Genomic DNA, 20,612 nt, shown 5'->3' with positions numbered 1-20,612 from the left:
ATTTATGTAGTACTTGTCATCGTCAAACAACTTAACAAATATTAGCATATTAATTTTTCCAACATACTCTGTGAGATATTGGGAATTCTTCCCATTTTACAGATGTGAGGGCCTGAGCTAAGAATAGGTAAATTGAGTAGCCCAGGATCAGAGCAAGACTCAATGTAAAAACTTAGAAGTAGTGTTCGGGAGAATCCTGGTTTCTAGTAATTTGAAGGTTTCAGAGTAACAGCCGTGTTAGTCTGTATTCGCAAAAAGAAAAGGAGTACTTGTGGCACCTTAGGGACTAACCAATTTATTTGAGCATAAGCTTTCGTGAGCTACAGCTCACTTCATCAGATGCATACTGTTTCATGCATCCGATGAAGTGAGCTGTAGCTCACGAAAGCTTATGCTCAAATAAATTGGTTAGTCCCTAAGGTGCCACAAGTACTCCTTTTCTTTTTTAGTAATTTGAAGTGACCTCATCATGACAGTTCATTGGAAAATTGTTTTCCCATCCTGCAAAATCTTTTGAGATTTCAAACATATTCTCATTCTGTGATGGGATGAAACTAAGACTTTTCAAAGTTTCTTTTTTGTGAAAAACGAGAGAGATGCCCCAGAATAGCCTGTATCCCAGTGGATAGAGCACTCACCTGGGATGTGATAGTCTCAGGTTCAAGTCCCTGTTCTGCCTTATTCAGACCAGGTAACTAATGCAGTCCTATTTAGAGAAGACTATGTTAATATGAAGTAGGAACCTTTTAGTTCATGCCCATAGTGTCCACAAGGGGGGATTTCAATGCGGCATTTTGGCACACATACCCATAGTCTGGACTGCGAGGCAGTGTAGCCATAGCCTTGGAACCTTGTTAGCATAACACACTGAGGTTGAAAGAATCCAGCAGTTTGTTTTTTGGGTTGATGTAAAATGGTGGATGGTAGTATTGATAGGCAAATATTCAGAAAGTTGAATAGTCCTTTAGCCTTGTGACATTGCGTTCAATGGGAAACATGCAGTATTTTGAATGTGTACTGTTAAGTCTGCATATGGACACTCCTCCATTATGGTGCTAAGTGCTCTGTGGTTATTTGGATTTGTTCTGGGGAGTTTTTGCCCTCATACCAGAACAAACAGATCATTTAAATTAACCTCTACTGTAATTAGGTCAAAATGACAGAGCTAGTAAGTGTTTAACGGGTTACACACACTTAAGAATCCATGACAATTTTGTGGTTATTGCCCCTTTATTTCTCTCTGAATAAATCTGACATCTGATCATAGTGTGTTTTCCTCCCCTTTTGCCACTTGCCAGCTGTGGTAGTTTGTGAAACAGTGTGGCCTCAGCATAGCCAGAGGGACCAATTACATTGGAGCTCCGATAAGACTGATTGTTTAATCAAAAATACATTGATTTTTTTAATCAGATCTTGGAAAAATGCAGCTTATCTGTTTTAATTCAAATTGGTTTTATAAGCAACAAGGGTTACAGTCATAAGTTGGGTGACCCTCTGAATAATTTAAATTATCTACTCTGACTTGGTTAACTTTATATCTGGTCATCAAAACGTTCCATTACTGCCAAGAATAAGAGACATACATTTGTGTAAGTAAGTTATTTTGTATGTCAGTCATTGAGAGGCACTGTTCCAGTGGATAGGACGTTGGACTGGAAGACAGGAGATCTGGCGTTTGTTCATGGTTTGTCTGACTCATTGCATGTCCTTTGTTAAGGCCTTTTAGCTTTTCTGTGCCCCCAATTTCCCCATCTATAATATGAGGGTTAAAAAACCTTCTTTATTAAATGCTTTGAGATCCTCTGATGAAAATAGCTATATCAATGCTAAATATTATTAATTATGTACAGCACTTAAGAAGAATACAGTTTGCCCAGTAGAACACTATATTAATTGTATACGTGTATCAGAGTGAATGAAGTATAGACATTTTTCTTCTCAACAGCACTACATCCATCTAGTGTTATACCTCACATTGTTACCTGAAGACTATAGTTTAATGTACAATAGCATGTGCCAGTTTATTGCAGCTGTGATTGATTTAATGAGTACAAAGTGGATGCAGATAGTGTTAAACAGGGTCTTCCAAATAGTTGTTAACATTTTCTGAGGCAAACCGTACTAAAAGCTGAGCTGTGTGTGAGAGCAGGGTAATCTTGGTTTTAGTATTTTTAGGTCTCTTCAGTCTTGAACTTGCAGACCATAAGTGCTTACAAACTACAGTGGTAAGTGCTATAGAAAATCCTAAATTAGATGGTAAGACCCTATGCAGATTGACACAATTATATCTACTCTCCAGATAACTGCTTTATCCCATTTTCCTCAGAGGCTTTTACCTGTAGTGTGTGGAAACTGCTAACACAAATTTAAATTCATAACACATTGCTAACTAGAGATCTCTGCTGCTTTTTTATTTAAAACACAGGCTGCCATCATCTCAGAAACCTGAAATGAAAAAGTGAATAGAGCGTATACACACCCTAAGTCTGTTTGTTCCGATCACAAGTATTCAGTTCTTACACAGATTGGTATGTAAGAGAACAGTGCACCAGCACCTTCCTAAAATCCCAGTTGCTTTGCTGACCCTTAAATCTCTGCAGTATTAGTGTCTTTGTATGTTATACTTCATCTGATACATTGCAGCAGAACGTGCAAGTGATTTGTCTCTTGTTATTTAGTAAAACTTACATTTGCTAACAAAGCACAAAGCTTCCATCTAATCATACCTTTTCTAAACCATTTGGTTTATGGTGTTAGCATTGTCCAAATAAGGTCATCTATTAACACAACAATTATAAGGTAGCAATTCAGAAGGGTGGAGATGTGTATACTTTGTGACTGTGTCCATATGATATGAAAGTCTTGCCAAAAATGGCTCATACCTGTGGACCCGTACATATGAGGAGCAAAGATAAATCCCCCTCTTTCCATCACCTTGAACTCCCTTGTTTTATAAATATCATATTGTCCTCAGAAGAGTGCACATTCATAAACTGTATAGATAAATAGGGGTAGGTCATTTATCCTAGGCTAATGAGAGCAAGATGTATTATGCATTTTCCCTTTTGTGCCCTTAGTTATATACTTAAAGGTTACAATACACTTCCTTTCTCAACCATGTAAAAGAATAAACCAGAATTATCATTTAATTATCCCTGTGTAGTACTCTCAACTTCACCTTTTTAAGTGGCATTAATATAAATAATTAATCTTTTCACATTTTCCTCATTCTATTTTACAATTACTTTCAAATAGTACTTTTGAAAATCCATTGCAACCTATGAACTGCAGTCTGTCCATTTATCAAAATGTTTCCTTCTTTGCATGCGTGTTGATTTTTTGATGTAGGATTACTCAAGGGCTGGGCTGTTACCATTGATTTTTTATTTCAGAAATAAAAAAACATTTCAGCATCTGTGTTTAGGGAGGGAAGCATGTGGAGTACTGCATAAAGAGTTGCATGGATTTTGGAAAAGGAGGAAAAGAGTACGTTGTTTCCACAAAACCTGGTTCAAACTTCCAAACTTTGAGATCCTTCACCTCCCTATGAAAGCCCTAAGAATCCCATTAAATCAAATTTACACATTTTTCTGAGTGAGTATAGGCTGAGAATACTGCCTCCCATGGCCTCAACTGAGCAAGAAGTCAAAGCATGTGTATCCCTTTAAGCTTGTGAGTCAAAGGGACTATCTTTAAAGTTACATATGTTTAAATATCTTACAGAATTGAGGCCTGTGCTCCGAGACCAGGGCTTGGCAACCTTCAGTACGCGGCCCATCAGGGTAATCCGCTGGTGGGCTGCGAGACATTTTGATGACCATTTGCTGACCATCCACAGGCACGGTCCCCCGCCGCTCCCAATGGCCGGAGTTGGCCGTTCCCAGCCAGTGGGCGCGGGCCACAGGGACGTACTGGCCACCACTTCCTGCAGCTCCCATTAGCTGGAAATGGTGAACCACTGGCCACTCGGAGCTGCAGGGGGCCCTGCCTGCGGACGGTCAAGTAAACAAACTGTCTCGCAGCCCGCCTGCAGATTACCCTCATGAGCCGCATGCCAAAGGTTGCCAACCTCTGTCCTAGACGCTGCCATCTGTGAATGCAGGAGAACAGAACAATTCAAACCTGCATAACAGTACACAACACTTCCTGAAAGCCAGCAGAGGAGATGGGCTGTGGATAGACTGTCCTCAGAAGGTCATTGCAAGACTGCTGGAGCTTATTCTGTAGAGGGCTGAGGCAACTCCAGCAGAACTCTCTTCTCCAAAAGGTTTTTTTGTGGTGATAGCTGCTGGAGAATTCGCTACCAGTGCTGTGTTGGTTCCCCAGATTGAGGGGAACATTAGCCAGATGTCCTGACATCACTTCCTCCCATTTTTTTTGAAAGGCGGGAGATTCAGTTAGCTGCAACCAACTCATGCTTTAATGGCCAATATTTCTGTTTTATATATACGTTTTGTTCTCCAAGTAGAGATTGCTTAGGCTACCAAAGGGCAATTAGAAAGGGTGATTAGCAGCATGGTGGCTCTTACAAAGGCAGCCTGGCAAAGAAGAATGTCAAGATTTGGTGGTAAAGAATTTCAGGATATAGCTGTCCAGTGCCTTTGATGTCATTTAAATAAGAAATTTACGGTAGAGAAACACAGCAATTTGAATATTTCCTCATGGTTAGTTGATGATGTGATCACCAAGCTCAATGCCCAACCACGAGTTTTATTTTGGTCCTCTCTGATGTGTGTGGGGAATGTGGTTACTGCCCTTTCTAGTCTTTTGATATTGTGGCTCTTCTCTCAAATGGTAAATAGGAGAACAAAGTAATACCTCAAAAGAGAGGAAAGAAGTTAACTGCATCTGAGATTATTTTGTAGGTCTAAAATCCAGTTTTGGAAAGCCATTTACGTGGATTGTGTATCTAAATTTGGGCAAGGAGCAGAAAATGTGTCTATAGCTAATATATTTTTAACAGCAGATAATATTTGTACATGCTTTGACCATGTAAACCAGCATCTAAGTGATAAGCATTGTGTTAAATCCAGTGTTTATTGAAGGTTGTGAAAATTTGGAAGAATGTATTGGTTTGTTAATAAACAGCAATAAGATAGGTATTGAAGAGAAGGATTGGCATCCACCACCATTTAAAAGAACTAATGCCATTCCCCCGAGGGAAGAAGTTGTACACTTTCAGTTGTCTAAAAAGAGGCTTCCTGTTTATCATCTTTAATTATCTGATCCTAGTGGAAAAAGATGACTCAACTGGGGTGAACTCTGATTATATAGACACAGTTTAGTCTGAATGTATTTCTCACCAGCAGAAGTTTGCATATGGTTCAGTATTGGTTTTGTGCCTTACATGTCTCAGGGTGAATGTGTGAATACGATTGCTTGTAGAATACAGCGTGCAATAATTAAGAAATGTAGGTACTTTTAATTACCCATCACATGTCAATATTTCTTGTTGCTTAAATATTTCTTTTTCCATATAAAGGATTAAAAGTCTCCCTTTCCTTTCTTCTTTACCTGCCCCCACAAGTCTGCATTAATTCCCTGTGGGCACCTGCCTGAGACAGAGCATATCTTGGGATTTTTCTGCAACTGGGCAGCTGGATACTATTTGGCTATGTCTGTGCTGTACGGAGTACTGTTGTGATAACAGACAGCTCAATTTTGTCAATAAGTTTCTCTGTGCACTGTGCAAGGAGTTTTCATTTCATATATCATTTAGCACGTATTGCACTGAGATGCCACAAATTCAGCAAATATACTTAGCACAAAAAAAGAAGAGAGGAATTTTTGTTTTTGTGTTTTTCTGAGAGTTAAACTCATTAATAATGGATTATATTTTCACTGCATTTTCATAGCTGCACTAATTGCAAAATCAGATAAACTTAATCCTTTACAGAAAGTGAAGAAAAAAGAAAATGTCTATAGAGGTTTGTGAAGGGCACAGGTGACATTTGGAAGCTTAGAAATGTAAAGCAGGCTAGTTTGTTTTTTCGGATTTTCTAGAAGGGTTTTTCGGTGGGCTCAGACACATGGCTCACTGTATAATGAATGTTGGTTAAGAAAAGCTGGGCTGTGCGTAACATGATCACTTGTGACTCTATTCCCAAGCTTCCTGCACCTCAGGCCCCTCTTGGTCTCCTTGAGTGTACCCCTGGTAAGGTTTCAGCCTAATGCCATCGTTCTTCTTTCTGGGTAGAATCACAAGATCCTCTGAGATCAGGTCCTGACTGCCATCCCCTATGATGACTTCAGCAGGTCTGACTTACCTTCAGCCTGCAGTTCTGTCCCCTCCAGGGGCAATGACAGTGATATCCAATAACCAAATAGCCTTCTTAAAGCAAAGTATTAGAACAAAAGCCATCTAAAGAAAGCAGATCTTAAAACAATAAAACAGTCTATATACATGCCTTCCTCTCTCTAAGGGTTACTCCTCTCTCATTCCCTAGATTGGCGGAAGGCCCAACTCTGTCTGCCTATTCCTCTGGCCAACTCCTGTTAGTAACCATTAATTTTGGCATTAATAAGCTGACATTTTCCCCCCTTCAATTGAGAAGGAGTGATTTCAGATGTCCATTATGTTCTTATACATGCAAATTTGAGAACTGTAATGCTCTAGCTTAAAAAGTCCTCTTCTTCACCACAGATCCCAGCGTTTCCCTGTATTGAAACTCATTATCTATAAGCTTCATTTCTGTATTTCAGTAGTAATTATGTGGGCTTGGTCTGCACTAGGAAAATGAGTTGAGAGTTGTGCTGGCTAACATGCTTTGATCAATATAATCTCCACTTGGCATCTGGTGTAAACGTACCTGTCATCTTCCACACTGGATGCTAAATGGTATTTACAACATGCACTTAAAACATAACTCAGCACACATACCCAGTTTACAGAAAACCATAGTCTTAAGATGCAGGCATGGTCAGAAAAGTGACTATGTAAAAATAATTTTTTATCATGCAATGGCTTGTTCCTGGGTGTGTTTGAATGGCTACTCACTTTCTAACACCTGGTTGCACTGCAGAGCCAACACAACTAAGTGAGAGTTAACTAGATTCTATTTTGCCTTTCACAATAAAAAGAGAATTGCTAACCAAGATCCAGTTGCAGAATCTTTAGTACTGATGCGTGAGCCAGAAAACACACAACTGAACTGTCCGAACTTAGGCTGAATTTGCAGTGCTAGCTCTTAGAAATAAAAACATCTTTTTTACTTGTAAACAGAGCAAATTTGATGTGGAAGTCATGGGAAGCAAATGATCATAGAACTCCATGATGTAACTTTAATTCACTTTTCTGGTTACAGCTGCACTTTAAATATCTACTGGCAACTCATGGAAATATTTTAAAACCCTGCTATTTAGAAATGAATATGGTTGTGGTTTTTGGTATTTTTCATGCTCTGTTTTTAAGTACTTACGACACTTGCATGAAAACAAGGATCTTTGTTACTTAGAAGTTAATCGGATCCTGCTGTTTATTTCTTACTTTGAATCCACATCCTTTGTAAGGTTGCTGGTGGTTGCCTCGGACATGACTCTGATGTCACAAAATGGGATTTTGACTTGAAATAAAACAGCAGGCTGTGATGAATTCTTGAGAAATAAAGCTATTGTTTTTCAGTGGGAAGGAAAGAAAAAAACAAAATGAATCAGCAGAACTGTTTCTAAATACATTTTTAAAGATGTATATGAGGCATCAGCTTGAAGTTGACCACAGTGTTTGGTATAATTTCAGACAAGTGCCCCTTACAACATAGCATCACTTCAAAATGTTTTCATCCCAACAAGCTGAAAATAAGCATAGCAATTATAATGTTGCCAACTCTTGTGATTTTAATGCAAGTCTTACAACATCTCTTAAAGACCCAGGTTCATGTGATTACAAGAGAAATATAGCTTTTATATTATATTATATTATATTATATTATAATCATGACTTGTAAGCCAATCTCATGATTTTTTTTTGGCACCAGACTCACAATTTTTGAACGCTTGGTGTTGGCAATACTGCAAATGAGACATGCAGTTTTCTCAGTGCTTGATATTTTTTTAAGGTATAGAGAGAATGCTGCCTTTCTTTTTGCTTCAGCTAAACGTTGAGAATTCATAGGATCAGCTTGTACTTGTGTTGGGAAGAGAGGAGGAGCTGTGCGATGGTGGCAGTTGCAGGAGGAATTCTAGTTGGCTCAGAAATTCTTCCTAAGATTCTGGGAGACTCCATGCCGAAGCATCCACTCATCTGCTCTTCGAAAGCGCACAGTGCAGGCTCCATCTCTTGTTGCATGGCTAGTACTGTAGGCTGGTGGTTGGGCCGCAAAGGTTTTGTCCATTGTTTTAGACACCAGTGTGGAGATTCCCAGGCTGTAGAGGTTTTTAGGCCTGGCAGAGTTCTCACGTGCCTCTGTCTGACAGTTAGGCAGCTCTGCTGGAGTTGTGAGCTATTTCTTGAGTGTCCCAGAATATTGGCTACCATCTTTGCCTGCGACTCCACTTCGTTTTCTACACAGACTAAATGGATCTCTAACACTTCCATTTAACATCCAAGTTACAAATTCTAGTTTTCTTCAGTCACATTTTCTGTTCAAAGAAGGGAAAGAGCCAAACAGCCTCCCCCATTTGGTTTTCAGTATTTTCTGCAGATCATGTATCTGCCCTCATTTATGGATGAAGTTTGCCTGGTATTTGAGCAGGGAAGGGTAATCCAGCATTTTTTGCCCCTTTAACATTCTTGATGTAATTGATTTGGAGCTCAACCCAGTGGGTGAAATTCACCTGAGATGTGAAAGGCCAGTGCAGGTTCATCTGCACCCCATGTACAGGCTGCACTGGGATGTGGGAAGTGGGGTCTGTCTGATGAGTAGCTGTAGAGGGTACCTGCTCCCACCCTGTGCACAGTGATACAGATCTGTGCACTAACCCTGTATAGGCCAGCATGGAAGGCCACTTGGGTGCCCCAGGGAGAGGCTATGGATGCATGTTTATGCAGACCACAGCGCTGTGCGCTACCAGTGTGGAGGGCTGCCATCATTATTCCAACCTTTAGGCTGCAATAGAAGGTGTGTGGCAATTCCCCACTGTTGTCCTGGCTTGAGAATGGACTCTACCATCCCTCACTCTATCAGCTTAGTGTGGACACTTGTACTTTGTGGGTAGAGTGAATTTCAGCAAGCATAAATTTACACTTAATGTTCAGTAATTTTACCTCATCCATAATTATTTTTCCTGTCCACAATTAAGGGTTATAGTTTACCCTATATCTTTGCATTCAGAAAATTTGTACAGATAGCAGTGGGTTATGGCCTTTGATATTAAGTGTCTTTTAAAATTGAAATACAGTGATACATTGTTTTAATACATAATCACTGTTACATAGGTTACAGTCAATGGTGTATTTGTAACTGTTAAAGATGTACAACACACAGTGATCAAACTGTATGCTAAAGCTTTTCTGAATCAGGGTCTAAGTGCTGTCAAATGCATAAAGTTAGAGACTCCAGTGGGCCCAACTCTGCTCAGGTGCAATGGAGATTGAGATGGGTCAAGAACTGGTTACAGCTCACTGATTGTCAGCCGTCAAGCCCTGGCTCAAGTTGAAGATACAAGGGGGCAGTTTTAATTTTAATCTCTAATGCAGGTTCCCTCAGGCACTTTACACCATAGAGCAGCCTTGCTCTACCATATCCATTCCCCTCTCCTTTCTGCCATGTCCCCTAACCACTCTTTCCCTTACGCTTGGTATTGGAGGGTGGTGTCTGGCACAGGAGACTGCAGGAGAGTGTTATGCCAATGGAGAATCTTCATACATTGGGAGAATCCTCCGGTTACAACCCCTTGAGAAACATGGTGGACTTCAGAATCCAGGCCAAAGAGAGTGGTGTGTGTTGCTTCCACCTTACCCGCATTTCTTTTTATCTTAACTAACTATTGGTAAAATCAGTGATAATTTTTACACAGAAATCTCCTTTTTTTTGTCCCTTCTCTTTCACAGCATAAGCTGCCATGCCAATAATTAGGTGATCTGAAAGTCCGTTCCATCTCTAATTAGTGATATTTGTTTTCTGAGCACTTACATGTACAATAGATCAAAATTATATTAATTTATCTTTTAACTCAAATAAGAATGTTATTTTAGTGATGCTTATTGTGAGAGTCATACATATGTATGTGCACACGCATACACCTTTAATAAGAATAGTGTGTTTATTTAACTGTTATGGGTAAGTTATTTTTTGCAGCTCAACTTTGTACCTGTCAGCAGCTATCATATAAGCAGAAATAATTTATATACCATGAAAGAGTACATATGTGTATGTGAAAGGAATGTTTGGCACAGCTGCCTACTCCAAAAGCTATTGACCATGTGCTATTTTCTGTAGTAAATGTGTGCGCTACAGATTTGAAAAATCAGTCATTACTGGTTGAGCAGGAGGGTCCTAGCTTTCAAAAGTTTTGTATCTGCTGGAAACACATTTTTGCAATATGCTCATTTGGGGTCTGATGTTGTGTACCCAAATACAATATTGTGTAATTTTCTATGGAATGTTGAGATGTGTTTAAGAAATGACTATTAAATAGTAACCCTCTCTGAGTTACCACAGGAAACTGTTTCAACTCAGGGAAGTGTCCCAAATATTATCTGCCTGTTTTGGATTCCAACAACTCCATCTATGCTTGCTTTCCTGGCCAGAGTCTGTCAGATTCTTCAGTAGCTATGCTGAAGCTTGTGCATATGTTACTTAAAACTATAAGCACTATTGCATATTCTATTAAGTTCTGAAGGACATATTTTGCATGTACTTTAGTGATAAATGAATACCCTGCTGTTGTCAGTGCAGTTTGAAATAACTGCATGAGAGAGGATTCTTGCTGCTTTCTGTAGTATTTCAAGGAATTGTCCTTTCAGTGTTTTGTTTTGATAGAGTGTAAAATGAGGATATTGTTATTTCTTTGATGGAATGTATAGTTGCTTTTGTGTGAGAATTCAGTGAACAGTTTGGTTTCTCATGGGATCTGAACAATGTTAATAGTACTAATAGTCATGTAGCAGGTATACAGAATTTCTTGAAGCTCTCAGTCAGTGTAAACAGTGCAAAGCTGAAGAAATTCATGGTAGGCAAAGTGAAACTTATTTTTAAAAGAAAAACAATGTAAGCTAAACAGGAAAGTGCCAGTGAAAGATCTTTTTAAAATAGTTCTGTATATTGCATGGCTGTATGCTTTATATTTTTAAATTATGATCTGTAATTCACACTCAAGACCAAAGTGCACAAATGAATTCTTCCCAATCCAAGTGCATAACAGTAGATTCCTGGTCACATTCAGTAATGCCTATAATCAGTTCATACCTGTGAACCTTTTAAAGGTTTACTTTAGGGGTCAGATACACTGCTTGGGTTTATGGGCTCTGCTCCGTTGTGCAACTGAGTTGTGTCTCTTCTCGCTGGTGGTGAATTGTTTGCTTTTAGCCTGAAGAAAGGGCCATGTTCCAGAAAAACAAACCCTGTTGTTTTAATAGCAAGATTTGAAATGATTACATTTTAAATACACTTACTAACAAAACCTCATTTAATTTTAACCACTCACATACATACAGTACTACTGCGTTCATGGAGAAATTACAAAATATGCACCTACAACACAAGTGAGACATCCTCATAATAATTAGTGCAGGAATCTGATTTAAGTATCATCTGCTGCATTGGAATTGCACTGCCATTTTCTGAACTATTTCCTTTAAACTGATGCTTGCTAATTTAGGGCCAAACTCTGCCAACCTTATTACTGTTGAGTAGTACCGTACTATTTAATGGTCAAATTGATTTAAATGACTCTAGTCTCAGAGAAAGATACTACTCATCATGAGTAAAGGTGGCAGAATCTAGCCCTTAGGTATCAACTAAAACTTGTATTAACTTGTAAAATAGTTGAAATACCTCAAGAGCTCATTAAGGAGTTAATTTTCATAATAACTAGGAAATTTAATATTATACTAAAATCAACAGTATGTCCAAGCCCTATTTACAATATCAAGTGTATTTTCTCATCTTAGGGTACAAATTGAATCCAGATGCTTTTATAACTAAAATAAGATTAAATTAGTGGTTCAATAAAGAATAAAAATATCATATTAGTGGACACTTTTTCAAAGTGACGAACTTTGTACATACTGACAACCATCTGAAATTGAATCAAGTATCGCGGTTGCTGTCATGGTCTCTTTTAAATGTTGGTGAGCACAGTTATTGGTATCCTTGGGAAAGCTAACAAAATAACACAGGCATGAGTATATTCACTGTTGCTACTGTTATGTAGTCAACATCAAATGTATGGCTTCAGGTGCGGTATAAAAGGCAGGAGTCTCTAATCATTGATAACATCAAATTAGTTGCTTGCTGTAAAATTCAGTAGAACAACAGTAGAAGCAGATGAAACTAAACAGCACAAATTCTGTTTTACATACAAATGTCCTGGGTGATAAACATAGGAAGACATTTGTTTGATATTTCACCACTGACACAAAACATGTACCTGCCTCTTTTGTTTGTACAATATTATGGACTGTATTTCTACTCCTTTGATTGGTTCAGGATGGCAGAATGTGTCATTTTGAGTAGGGTGGGGTAAAAAGATGGATTTGAACTGGATGCCTATGAAAACAAAGGTGGATGACTGATTTTTTTCTTTTTGTCTTAATGGCATGAATGCTACAGATCTAAGGACTGCCCATCTGGGCTGGAAGATCATCAGTTCCATAGAGCAGATTCAGATCAGGACATCTTGCTGATCTTGGTTAAGAAGATGATTACTGCTGATACCATTAATTCAGAAAACAAAAACTTATCTGCTTAGATTGGTACACCCAGGAATGGATTTGTTCTGATGGCAGATAGATAATAAAATGGTAATCGATTTGTTCTTTTTAGTCCTCTGATTGGCATGAACTTTGTTATTTATATTTAGAAGCTACTGTAAGTGCTTAATTACAAATCTGAAAAAAATAAATTACATAAACCCACTCACAACAGGTAGCAGTAAAAACTTTGCATCAGATCCTGCCTGGCTCCTGCTCCATGCCCTTTGTGGTGGTGTGGTACAAAGGGGCCAGAGAGTTGTCTTTAGCAGTGAGCTGGGATCCCCCAGCATAGTGGGCATTCTAAGGGTAGCAGTGGGCGTGACAGTCCTGAGCTCAGCCAGGACTGTCTGAGGACTGTTTGGGCCAGTGGGCCAGTCCCTTTGGGGCTGTCAAACTGCTACAAACTAGAGCTTCACAGTACTAAGCCTGGTTTGATCCCTGGCTCCCCACAGGATGGGATGGGAGGTGAATAGAAAACCACTTCTGCGCACCCCTGAAGCTGATTTTGTAAGTGAACCTTACAAGAGTGCGAATATCAGAGTCAGGGACCCTCATCTGCCAGTAGTTACAGAATGGTTTTAAAACTGGGAACCAACAGCAAATAGTTTTTAGCTACTCTTAGCTGCCGTGAAGGTGTACAGTGTGAGAGGCAGCGTCTCTTAGATAGCTGGTGCCTGACCATTCCGTGCTTGCAAGATTAAAATTTTTAAATTCTATCTGGAAGTGAACAGGAGTCAGCACAGAGAGATTCATGGAAGAGACATTATGTGCTCATGGTAATGTGCCCTGCTCAGGTGATGAACCGCATTCTTCACCAGCTGGAATTTAGGGAGGGTTTCAGGATATTCCTAACCAGCCAGGCCACATTACAGTCACCCAGCTGGGTGCTGACTGTAGCAGAATCTGCATGAGAAAAATAATCAGTCTCCTGGCACTGTGGATCACCCCAGTAAATCCACAATCACTGTGAATTCAGTGGGTTGATAAAAGATAAATATATATCCTTGGATTGTGGTATAGTTAACCGCTGCCAGCCTTTCTTCTGAACTCTTCCTGCTGTCTTCAAGTTTCATTTCCATCTTATTGATATTAAGTCATAGCAAATTTGCTTCTATCCAGACCCTTATCTCAGTGAGGCATTAGGAGAAAAATTGAGACTGTAAAATTTGGGTTCAGCGTAAAGGAGCTGAAGAGCTATGTATTGATGACACCACAACCCAAAATCTCTTTCTCCTGTGGTGCCAGGCTAAGTTTTAAATAAAAGCTTACCATTTAGTAAGGCTCCAGCCTGGATTGTACATTTGTTTCTTTCATCATAACTTCCCTGCTATCTGGTTAAACATACTTTGTCTTCTGAAGCTATTTCTGTATCTCTCTGACTCATGGTTTCTATATGAAATATTAGTGAAAAATAATTAGTGCAAATTATTTGTGGTAAAATCATTTTAGTTGTTACTCTAACATTCATTTCAAGATACCAAAATCCCAGCCTAAGCCTTCAAAATATTGCTGCGTGCAGGCTAGCACACAGAGTTCTGTAGTCTCCGTGACTAAAAGAGTCAGCAGAGCCATGAAGGTCTCGTTGAGAATTACTGTATGTTTTTGATTTCCCTCTCTGGATTAGTAGCCAGGTTTCAGTTTATACCAGTAGTTGGCATGTAATCTTTATTCAGAAGTTGTTCTTTTCTCTCACATACCATTTAATATTCTTAGTTAGATTAGTCTGATGTAACTCCAACAAAGATTCTGGGCAGGCACCATTTTGAGAAATGCTTAATTGACTTAAAAGTGCAAGTCCCATTTGAAAGTCAGTTGGACTTGTGCTCCTGCATCACTTAGGCATTTTTGAAAACCTTTCCCAGTGTCCATTAATTACATTCCTGTGACCTCCATTTTGGAGGTCTTACTATCTCTTTATACCAGGCATCTGTGACATTCTGTAGAACATCTTGCATGTGTACTATCATTAAATGTAATGGTAATATTTTGGATTTGATTTTATTGTTACTGAAGTCAGTGAACCTTTTGCAACTAACTGTTCAATGGGTACACGATTGGGTCTGTAGTGTATGCACATTGTAAGTGTGATAAAATATAACTAACTTTACTCTTGAAATCTGCGTTTTGTTCTAAGAATATTTTAGAAAATTATCTAACACTTTTTTTCTTAGTATCTATTGTGTTCATTGTTTTTCCTTACTTGAACCTAACCTTACATAGTCTCTACCTAAATATGTCTAAAACCATGTTATACTGAGGAATTTGGCCAGAGTATAAGGAAATCTTTTATACAATAACATGTCATGTGGCATAATATCAAAAAGACAGCCAGATTTGTGTTTAAAAATCATATAATAGGCAATCTGTCTAGACTAATAACACACAAGTAGTAATATAAGTAAATAAGAATCAGTTATGAAAATAGAACAGTTTGTGGCAGTGTTCCTTTTAAAGGCAATCGGTAAACTGCAGATTTGGAGCACATCATTACTTCAGTATTACAGAGGACGTTTCAGTACAAAAATCCCTTGTTGACCTGCTTAAATTAATCTCTTCAGTGTTCGTTATTTCTGTATTTCTTGTCAGAAGACAGCAGAGCTAGAATGTGCACAGCATATTTTAGTGGCGAGATTAGCACTCATAAAAATGCTTAGAAGTCTAAGCTAAAATCAAATGCCCTGAATACAAAGAAAAGATCCTTCTGCTTTGGGTATTGCTGAGCATATTTGCCAGGTATATTTACCGGTGACTGACTGACTGAGAAGTAAAACACTAGCCCCAGCTTTAACTGTCTGGAGTTTTGGCTGATTGAAGCCAAGCTGTTAGATCTCAAAAATTCTGTATTTTCTTTTAGTAAAGCAGTTCACTTTTCTCATTCATTTTCTAACCTGGTTTCTATGAAGAAATCCATGAGGTTTTGTGAACACACATGCCCTCTGTACTTAAAAGTAACTGAATATCAACATTTCCTAACATTTTAAAAGGCTGACTGCTCACTTTTGCTCTCTGCTAACGTATTCTAAAGTTATAGTCGGAACTGTAGCTTTTGCTTCATTTTTGTTTAAATCATACCAAGACACTGAACAAAGATTTTACTGTGGAAACTGCATCTAGAGTTTTTTTCCTTCAATCATACTACATTTAAAATGCGTATGAGAAATTTAGCTCTGCATCACCAATTAAGTGTCTATCGCAGTCGGTATATTTCTGTGTGGCATGACAGTGCTCGCTTGCTGGCTTTTAATAATTGTATCCTGAATTACACTTGCTTAGCCTTGCAGAGTGTGTGTGTGATCAGGGCTTGAAAAATCCACACACCTGTGGCAAGTAGGAAGCATTTCTAGGGCAGTGTCTTCGACATCTGCAGAATCTAAATGTAATTTTTTTCCTAAAAATAAATTCCTAGCTCTTATGTTTATGCAAGCAACCTTCCAAATATGAGCTAAGTGTCTTTGGATATCTACAGGCAGGCAGCCCATTGTGTTCTTACCCTGACTTGTTGATTTATATCTCAAGCTATGAGGTGCTGAGTGTGTAAGCGATAACAAGCCGTTTAGCTATATGACAAGGTATAGAGCAGGAATGAATGGATCATCTGAAAGATGAAGTAACACGTGAATGTACAGTAAGCTGTTACAACAGGCACTGGGTTTTGGAGGGCATGCGTATTCTTTCTACATTTGCCAGCCTATAAAAACTGTTTGTAAACACCATAAGTCTGCCAAGGATCCAGTTTCCTGGAAGCTGCTGTTCTTGTTTTGGACAATCATTTCCATTTGCCTGCTTTAAGCACAAATCATGCAGTGAAACATCCACAGCTGTTGATACATATGACTGATGGACAGGTCTATAGACTGGAGATAAGGCCGTGAAATTCAGAACGGCCTTGTTGGTTGCCTGGATTAAAATTATATTGACACAGTTCAGATTCATTGCTGGTTGCAGATCATAGAGACAGGCTATGTAGCCGATGTGGGATAAGAACCATCTTTTTTGTTCTGTGCTTGTATGGCATCAGCCACAATTAGATCCTGGCCCATGACTGGGGCTCCTAAGCGCTATATAATACACACAGTAATATTCTTGCTATGGTGAGTGCTAACTTAAAGTTTATTTAGAACCCGGAGATCAATATCTGATATAACAGCACTCTCTTAGTGTATTTCATTTGTATTAAAATGAGCTAATTTTTTTTATAAATTTTGAAAAACACTTCATCTTTTAAATTCATATGCAGCAGAAAACAGTTGAGTTTTGCACAGAATGTTGAGTGACCTTATTTTTAAACCCTCTTTTAAAGTTACCATGGAGACTTCGGCTGCAGGAGATGGCTATATACTAAAGTATGTGTATGTGCTTGAGAAATGACATTTCCAAGTCTCTGCCTATGAAATATACAAGAGTTTAGACTATCCTACGCTTAGCTTCCACTTATTCTGCCATCAAATGGGAAACTGGATAGCTATAAATGGGGAATGTGGTTTAAAGTGAACTACTCCAATAAAAAGTCTAAGTACCTGGGGATTCAAACTGCCCAGGTTGGCTGACTTGTACAAATTAAACCAACCCCCAAATGTAGCTCAGATTAAATATAATTTAGATTAAATGATTGGTCTCCAGATTTTGTGAATGGGGAATGACAGCACGAGAAAGATTTAACTCATCTTCAGGATTTTGTACCTCATCTGGCATATTCCTATAAAAATTCCTGCTGCTGTTTTTAAAAGATATATATTGGTATAAAACATTAGCAAAAAATTTTGGGCTTTGGCCATAGGCAGAAGAGATGGAAACAGCTGAGAAAGCTGTAGTTAAAAATGTATGTGCAGGATGATCTCTTGGTAATTTATTTTATAACTTTGGGGTATCGAGACAGCTGCTTGGCTAGGGGTGGGGGGAAGTGTGGAAGAAAAAATAGATTTTCTGCACATCGTACTATTTGTGACCCTGTTGCTCCCACCCTTTAAAAATAGGGTTATGACACATCCCATTAGAATTGGTCCAAAGCATGGAGGGTTCTGACTCTCTTGTAAACTTCCCCCACACATGAATTGCCCGTTTCATAAAGTGAACTTTCCTATGGGCCTGATCCAACTCCTATTACAATTCAATGGGAGTCTTTCCTTAATGTAACAAATATCCTTTCTCCCCTTTTTCATAGGTTCTGCCCCCTCAGTGGCTCTAAAATTCTCTCTTTCTCTCAGCTTTAGCAGAGACAGTCTTAAATTTCCCAAACTCTTTGTTCTGATACTTGTTTCCACAGGAACATTTAGCAAACACTGACAGATTTTAAAGGCAGAATTCTGGAAAGAATGCTTTCCTGACTGCTTCTATAAAGGCTCTTATTCCATAGTATACTAAAATCCATCTAGTCTAACTCCATTTGGGAGGGTGGAAGTTAAAGTTTAATAGTAGGGACAAATATCATCAACATCATCTTGCCTATTACCTTTTCCTCTGACAATTTTATTAATCTGTGAGAAAGATACTGATTGAATGCCAGTTTGTGTAATTATGCCAATGCACGCACAGTTAGAATCCTTACCAACATATTACATATCTCCTGTAATAAAGTCCAGTGTACCTAGATTTTATAGTTTTCATATTTCTATGTACCTACATCATTTCACAAGAAGTGAATACAATTCTACAAAATCACAGCCCCAAAAATATTATTTCATATCGGATTTGTTGTAATTACAAGCAAAATATCAACATTCAGTATACTTTTTTTTGTTATCAAGTTCTTAGAAATGTCATTGCTCTATATTTTGAGGAAGATTTCACTTTGAAACAAATTCAGAATGAAGTCTCATTTGCCTTAACATTACTCAGCATACTTTATTTTCTTGCAGCGAGAGGTTTTTTTTAAGACTGAATAGGAATGGTTTGCCAAAATGTCCAGAGAAGCCAGAAAGACATTGTTCTCTCTTTGTGGTGAGCTTTACACATTCTTTATGCTCATTTCGTGCAATTGTGCTGAATATTTTAAATAAAAGATGGAGTAAATTAACTATTGTGTAATTAAATAGTTCAGTGCTGTGTCGGAGCTGTTTGATTGGCTATTGATTTGAATCCTAATGAAAGATTCCGCTGTGTCACTGTGGCACAGACCAATGCTAAAGGTCTTGCAGAGCTGCACCACACCTGGAGGGACACGAGAAAGAATTCTGCCTATTTTCTGGTGCTTTCCCAGTGCACAGGTACAGCATATTCCTCCCTGCAAGGCTGGCCAGCGCCGCCTCCTCCTTGTCTCTCCTGCACCCAGAGGTAGCTTGGAGACAACAATCCTTGTGCTTTAAAGAGTGTAGGGACTGCAGTCGTGCATCACTGATGTGCAGGGGCTCATGAGGGAGCTCCTTACGTCCTGCCCCTCTGCAACCTGGATGCAGCAAGGCACAATCTGTTCCATAGCATTTTAGGACAGAAGTTGCCCATACTCCTGCATGGCCACAAATTTAAAGTGTTCAAGAATGTAATTTTTCAATATTGTATTGTAACAAATCCTCTGTTAAAAGTGTACTCCATGTTCATTTATCACTTTCATTGGCACATAGAGTAATATGCTAAGATCTCTAAATGTCATACTTTAATTGTGGGTCAAAAATAATGAGACTCTGATTCTCTGCAGGATTTGAGTAGCAGTGAACTCAGGAAGGACATCTACATCACTGTGCACATTATCCGCATAGGTATGTACGATAGCCTGCCAGCATAAGCTGTACATTTGGAAGGCATTGGGTAGTAAATAAAGGAAAGACAATGTGCTTGAGTTTTGCTTATGGCATATGTCACATTCGCTGATTGTATGTCTGTGTAAGCTTTGAAAAGCATAGCATAATGAATGAGTTTATAAAGAGTTTTAAAAACCCACTCTTCTCTCACAGAGTAATTTCAGGCATGTTGCACTAGTAGAACAACTTGTCTGGAAATTTAGCAGACTTAATAAGTATAAATGGAGTGATGACAATGTGTACTCTTTCTTTTACATAGTTCAAACAAATTCAGTGCCCTTTTTGTGGGATAAGGGAAAAGAAACTGCAATGGAGGAGATGTTGTTCCCTTTAAGAAAATTTTAACACATGTTATGAACAAATCTTATTTCCTCCAAAGACAGTGCTTAAGTTCTGTAGAAGTGAAGAGCATGTACTTTATTTAATCTATTTCTTTAAGAAATTGTCTCGTGGCTATATTGAGTTAACTCAAATAATCTTCACATCTTTCCTGAGTATTTCTCTTCTTAGAGATATGCATTGTTGCCTGTAAAATAATGATATAGTTGATGTACAGCACTAAGTGTACCTTCATTTCTTCCTGATTGTTTGAAGAGTATTTTATTTTTGTTGTAATAATCATCTGCATTGCACGCTGGGTTTGGATAATGCATACATACCTGAATAAGCAAAATGTCTCAGATCTTTTCTGTATACTTTTTTCTTTTTTATATGGTTGTGATGTATCACCAGGACTTCAAAGCTGGGAGACATATACTTATTTAATGAGTAAGGTGTAGGAAATTGGGTGGTAAACAATTTTGAGGAGAAAATGGTGCCAAATGTTAACTTTTGAGCCAACCAGCCAAGTTGGTAAGAATAAACCTTTAAAATAAGGTCAAGGTAGAGAATCCTCCTTGTTTCACCATTTTTCTGAAATATTGACAATCCAGATTGCAAATAAGAGCCTGCCATTGTGTCAGCAGAGTTTCGGGAAGAGGGTGGAAGGGGGAAGCTAATTCTCTGTTTTTCCATTTTTTTTAGAG

At 38.5% G+C, this 20,612-nt stretch overlaps 1 protein-coding gene across 1 annotated transcript in view; it reads left to right on the top strand.

The window, feature by feature from the left end:
- DOCK4 (dedicator of cytokinesis 4) overlaps positions 1-20,612 on the top strand; it is a 412,253-nt gene that overhangs the window by 189,338 nt on the left and 202,303 nt on the right. Inside the window, exons 9-10 of the mRNA XM_077807794.1 lie at positions 18,709-18,790; positions 19,485-19,545. Coding sequence (XP_077663920.1) covers positions 18,709-18,790; positions 19,485-19,545 — 143 coding nt within the window. The remainder of the gene's footprint in view (positions 1-18,708; positions 18,791-19,484; positions 19,546-20,612) is intronic.

This window comes from Eretmochelys imbricata, chromosome 1 (assembly GCF_965152235.1).
Source record: "Eretmochelys imbricata isolate rEreImb1 chromosome 1, rEreImb1.hap1, whole genome shotgun sequence".
Lineage (NCBI taxonomy): Eukaryota > Metazoa > Chordata > Testudines > Cheloniidae > Eretmochelys > Eretmochelys imbricata.
The sequence above is the reverse complement of the archived record's forward strand: the minus strand, read 5'-3'. Positions and strand labels throughout refer to the sequence as shown.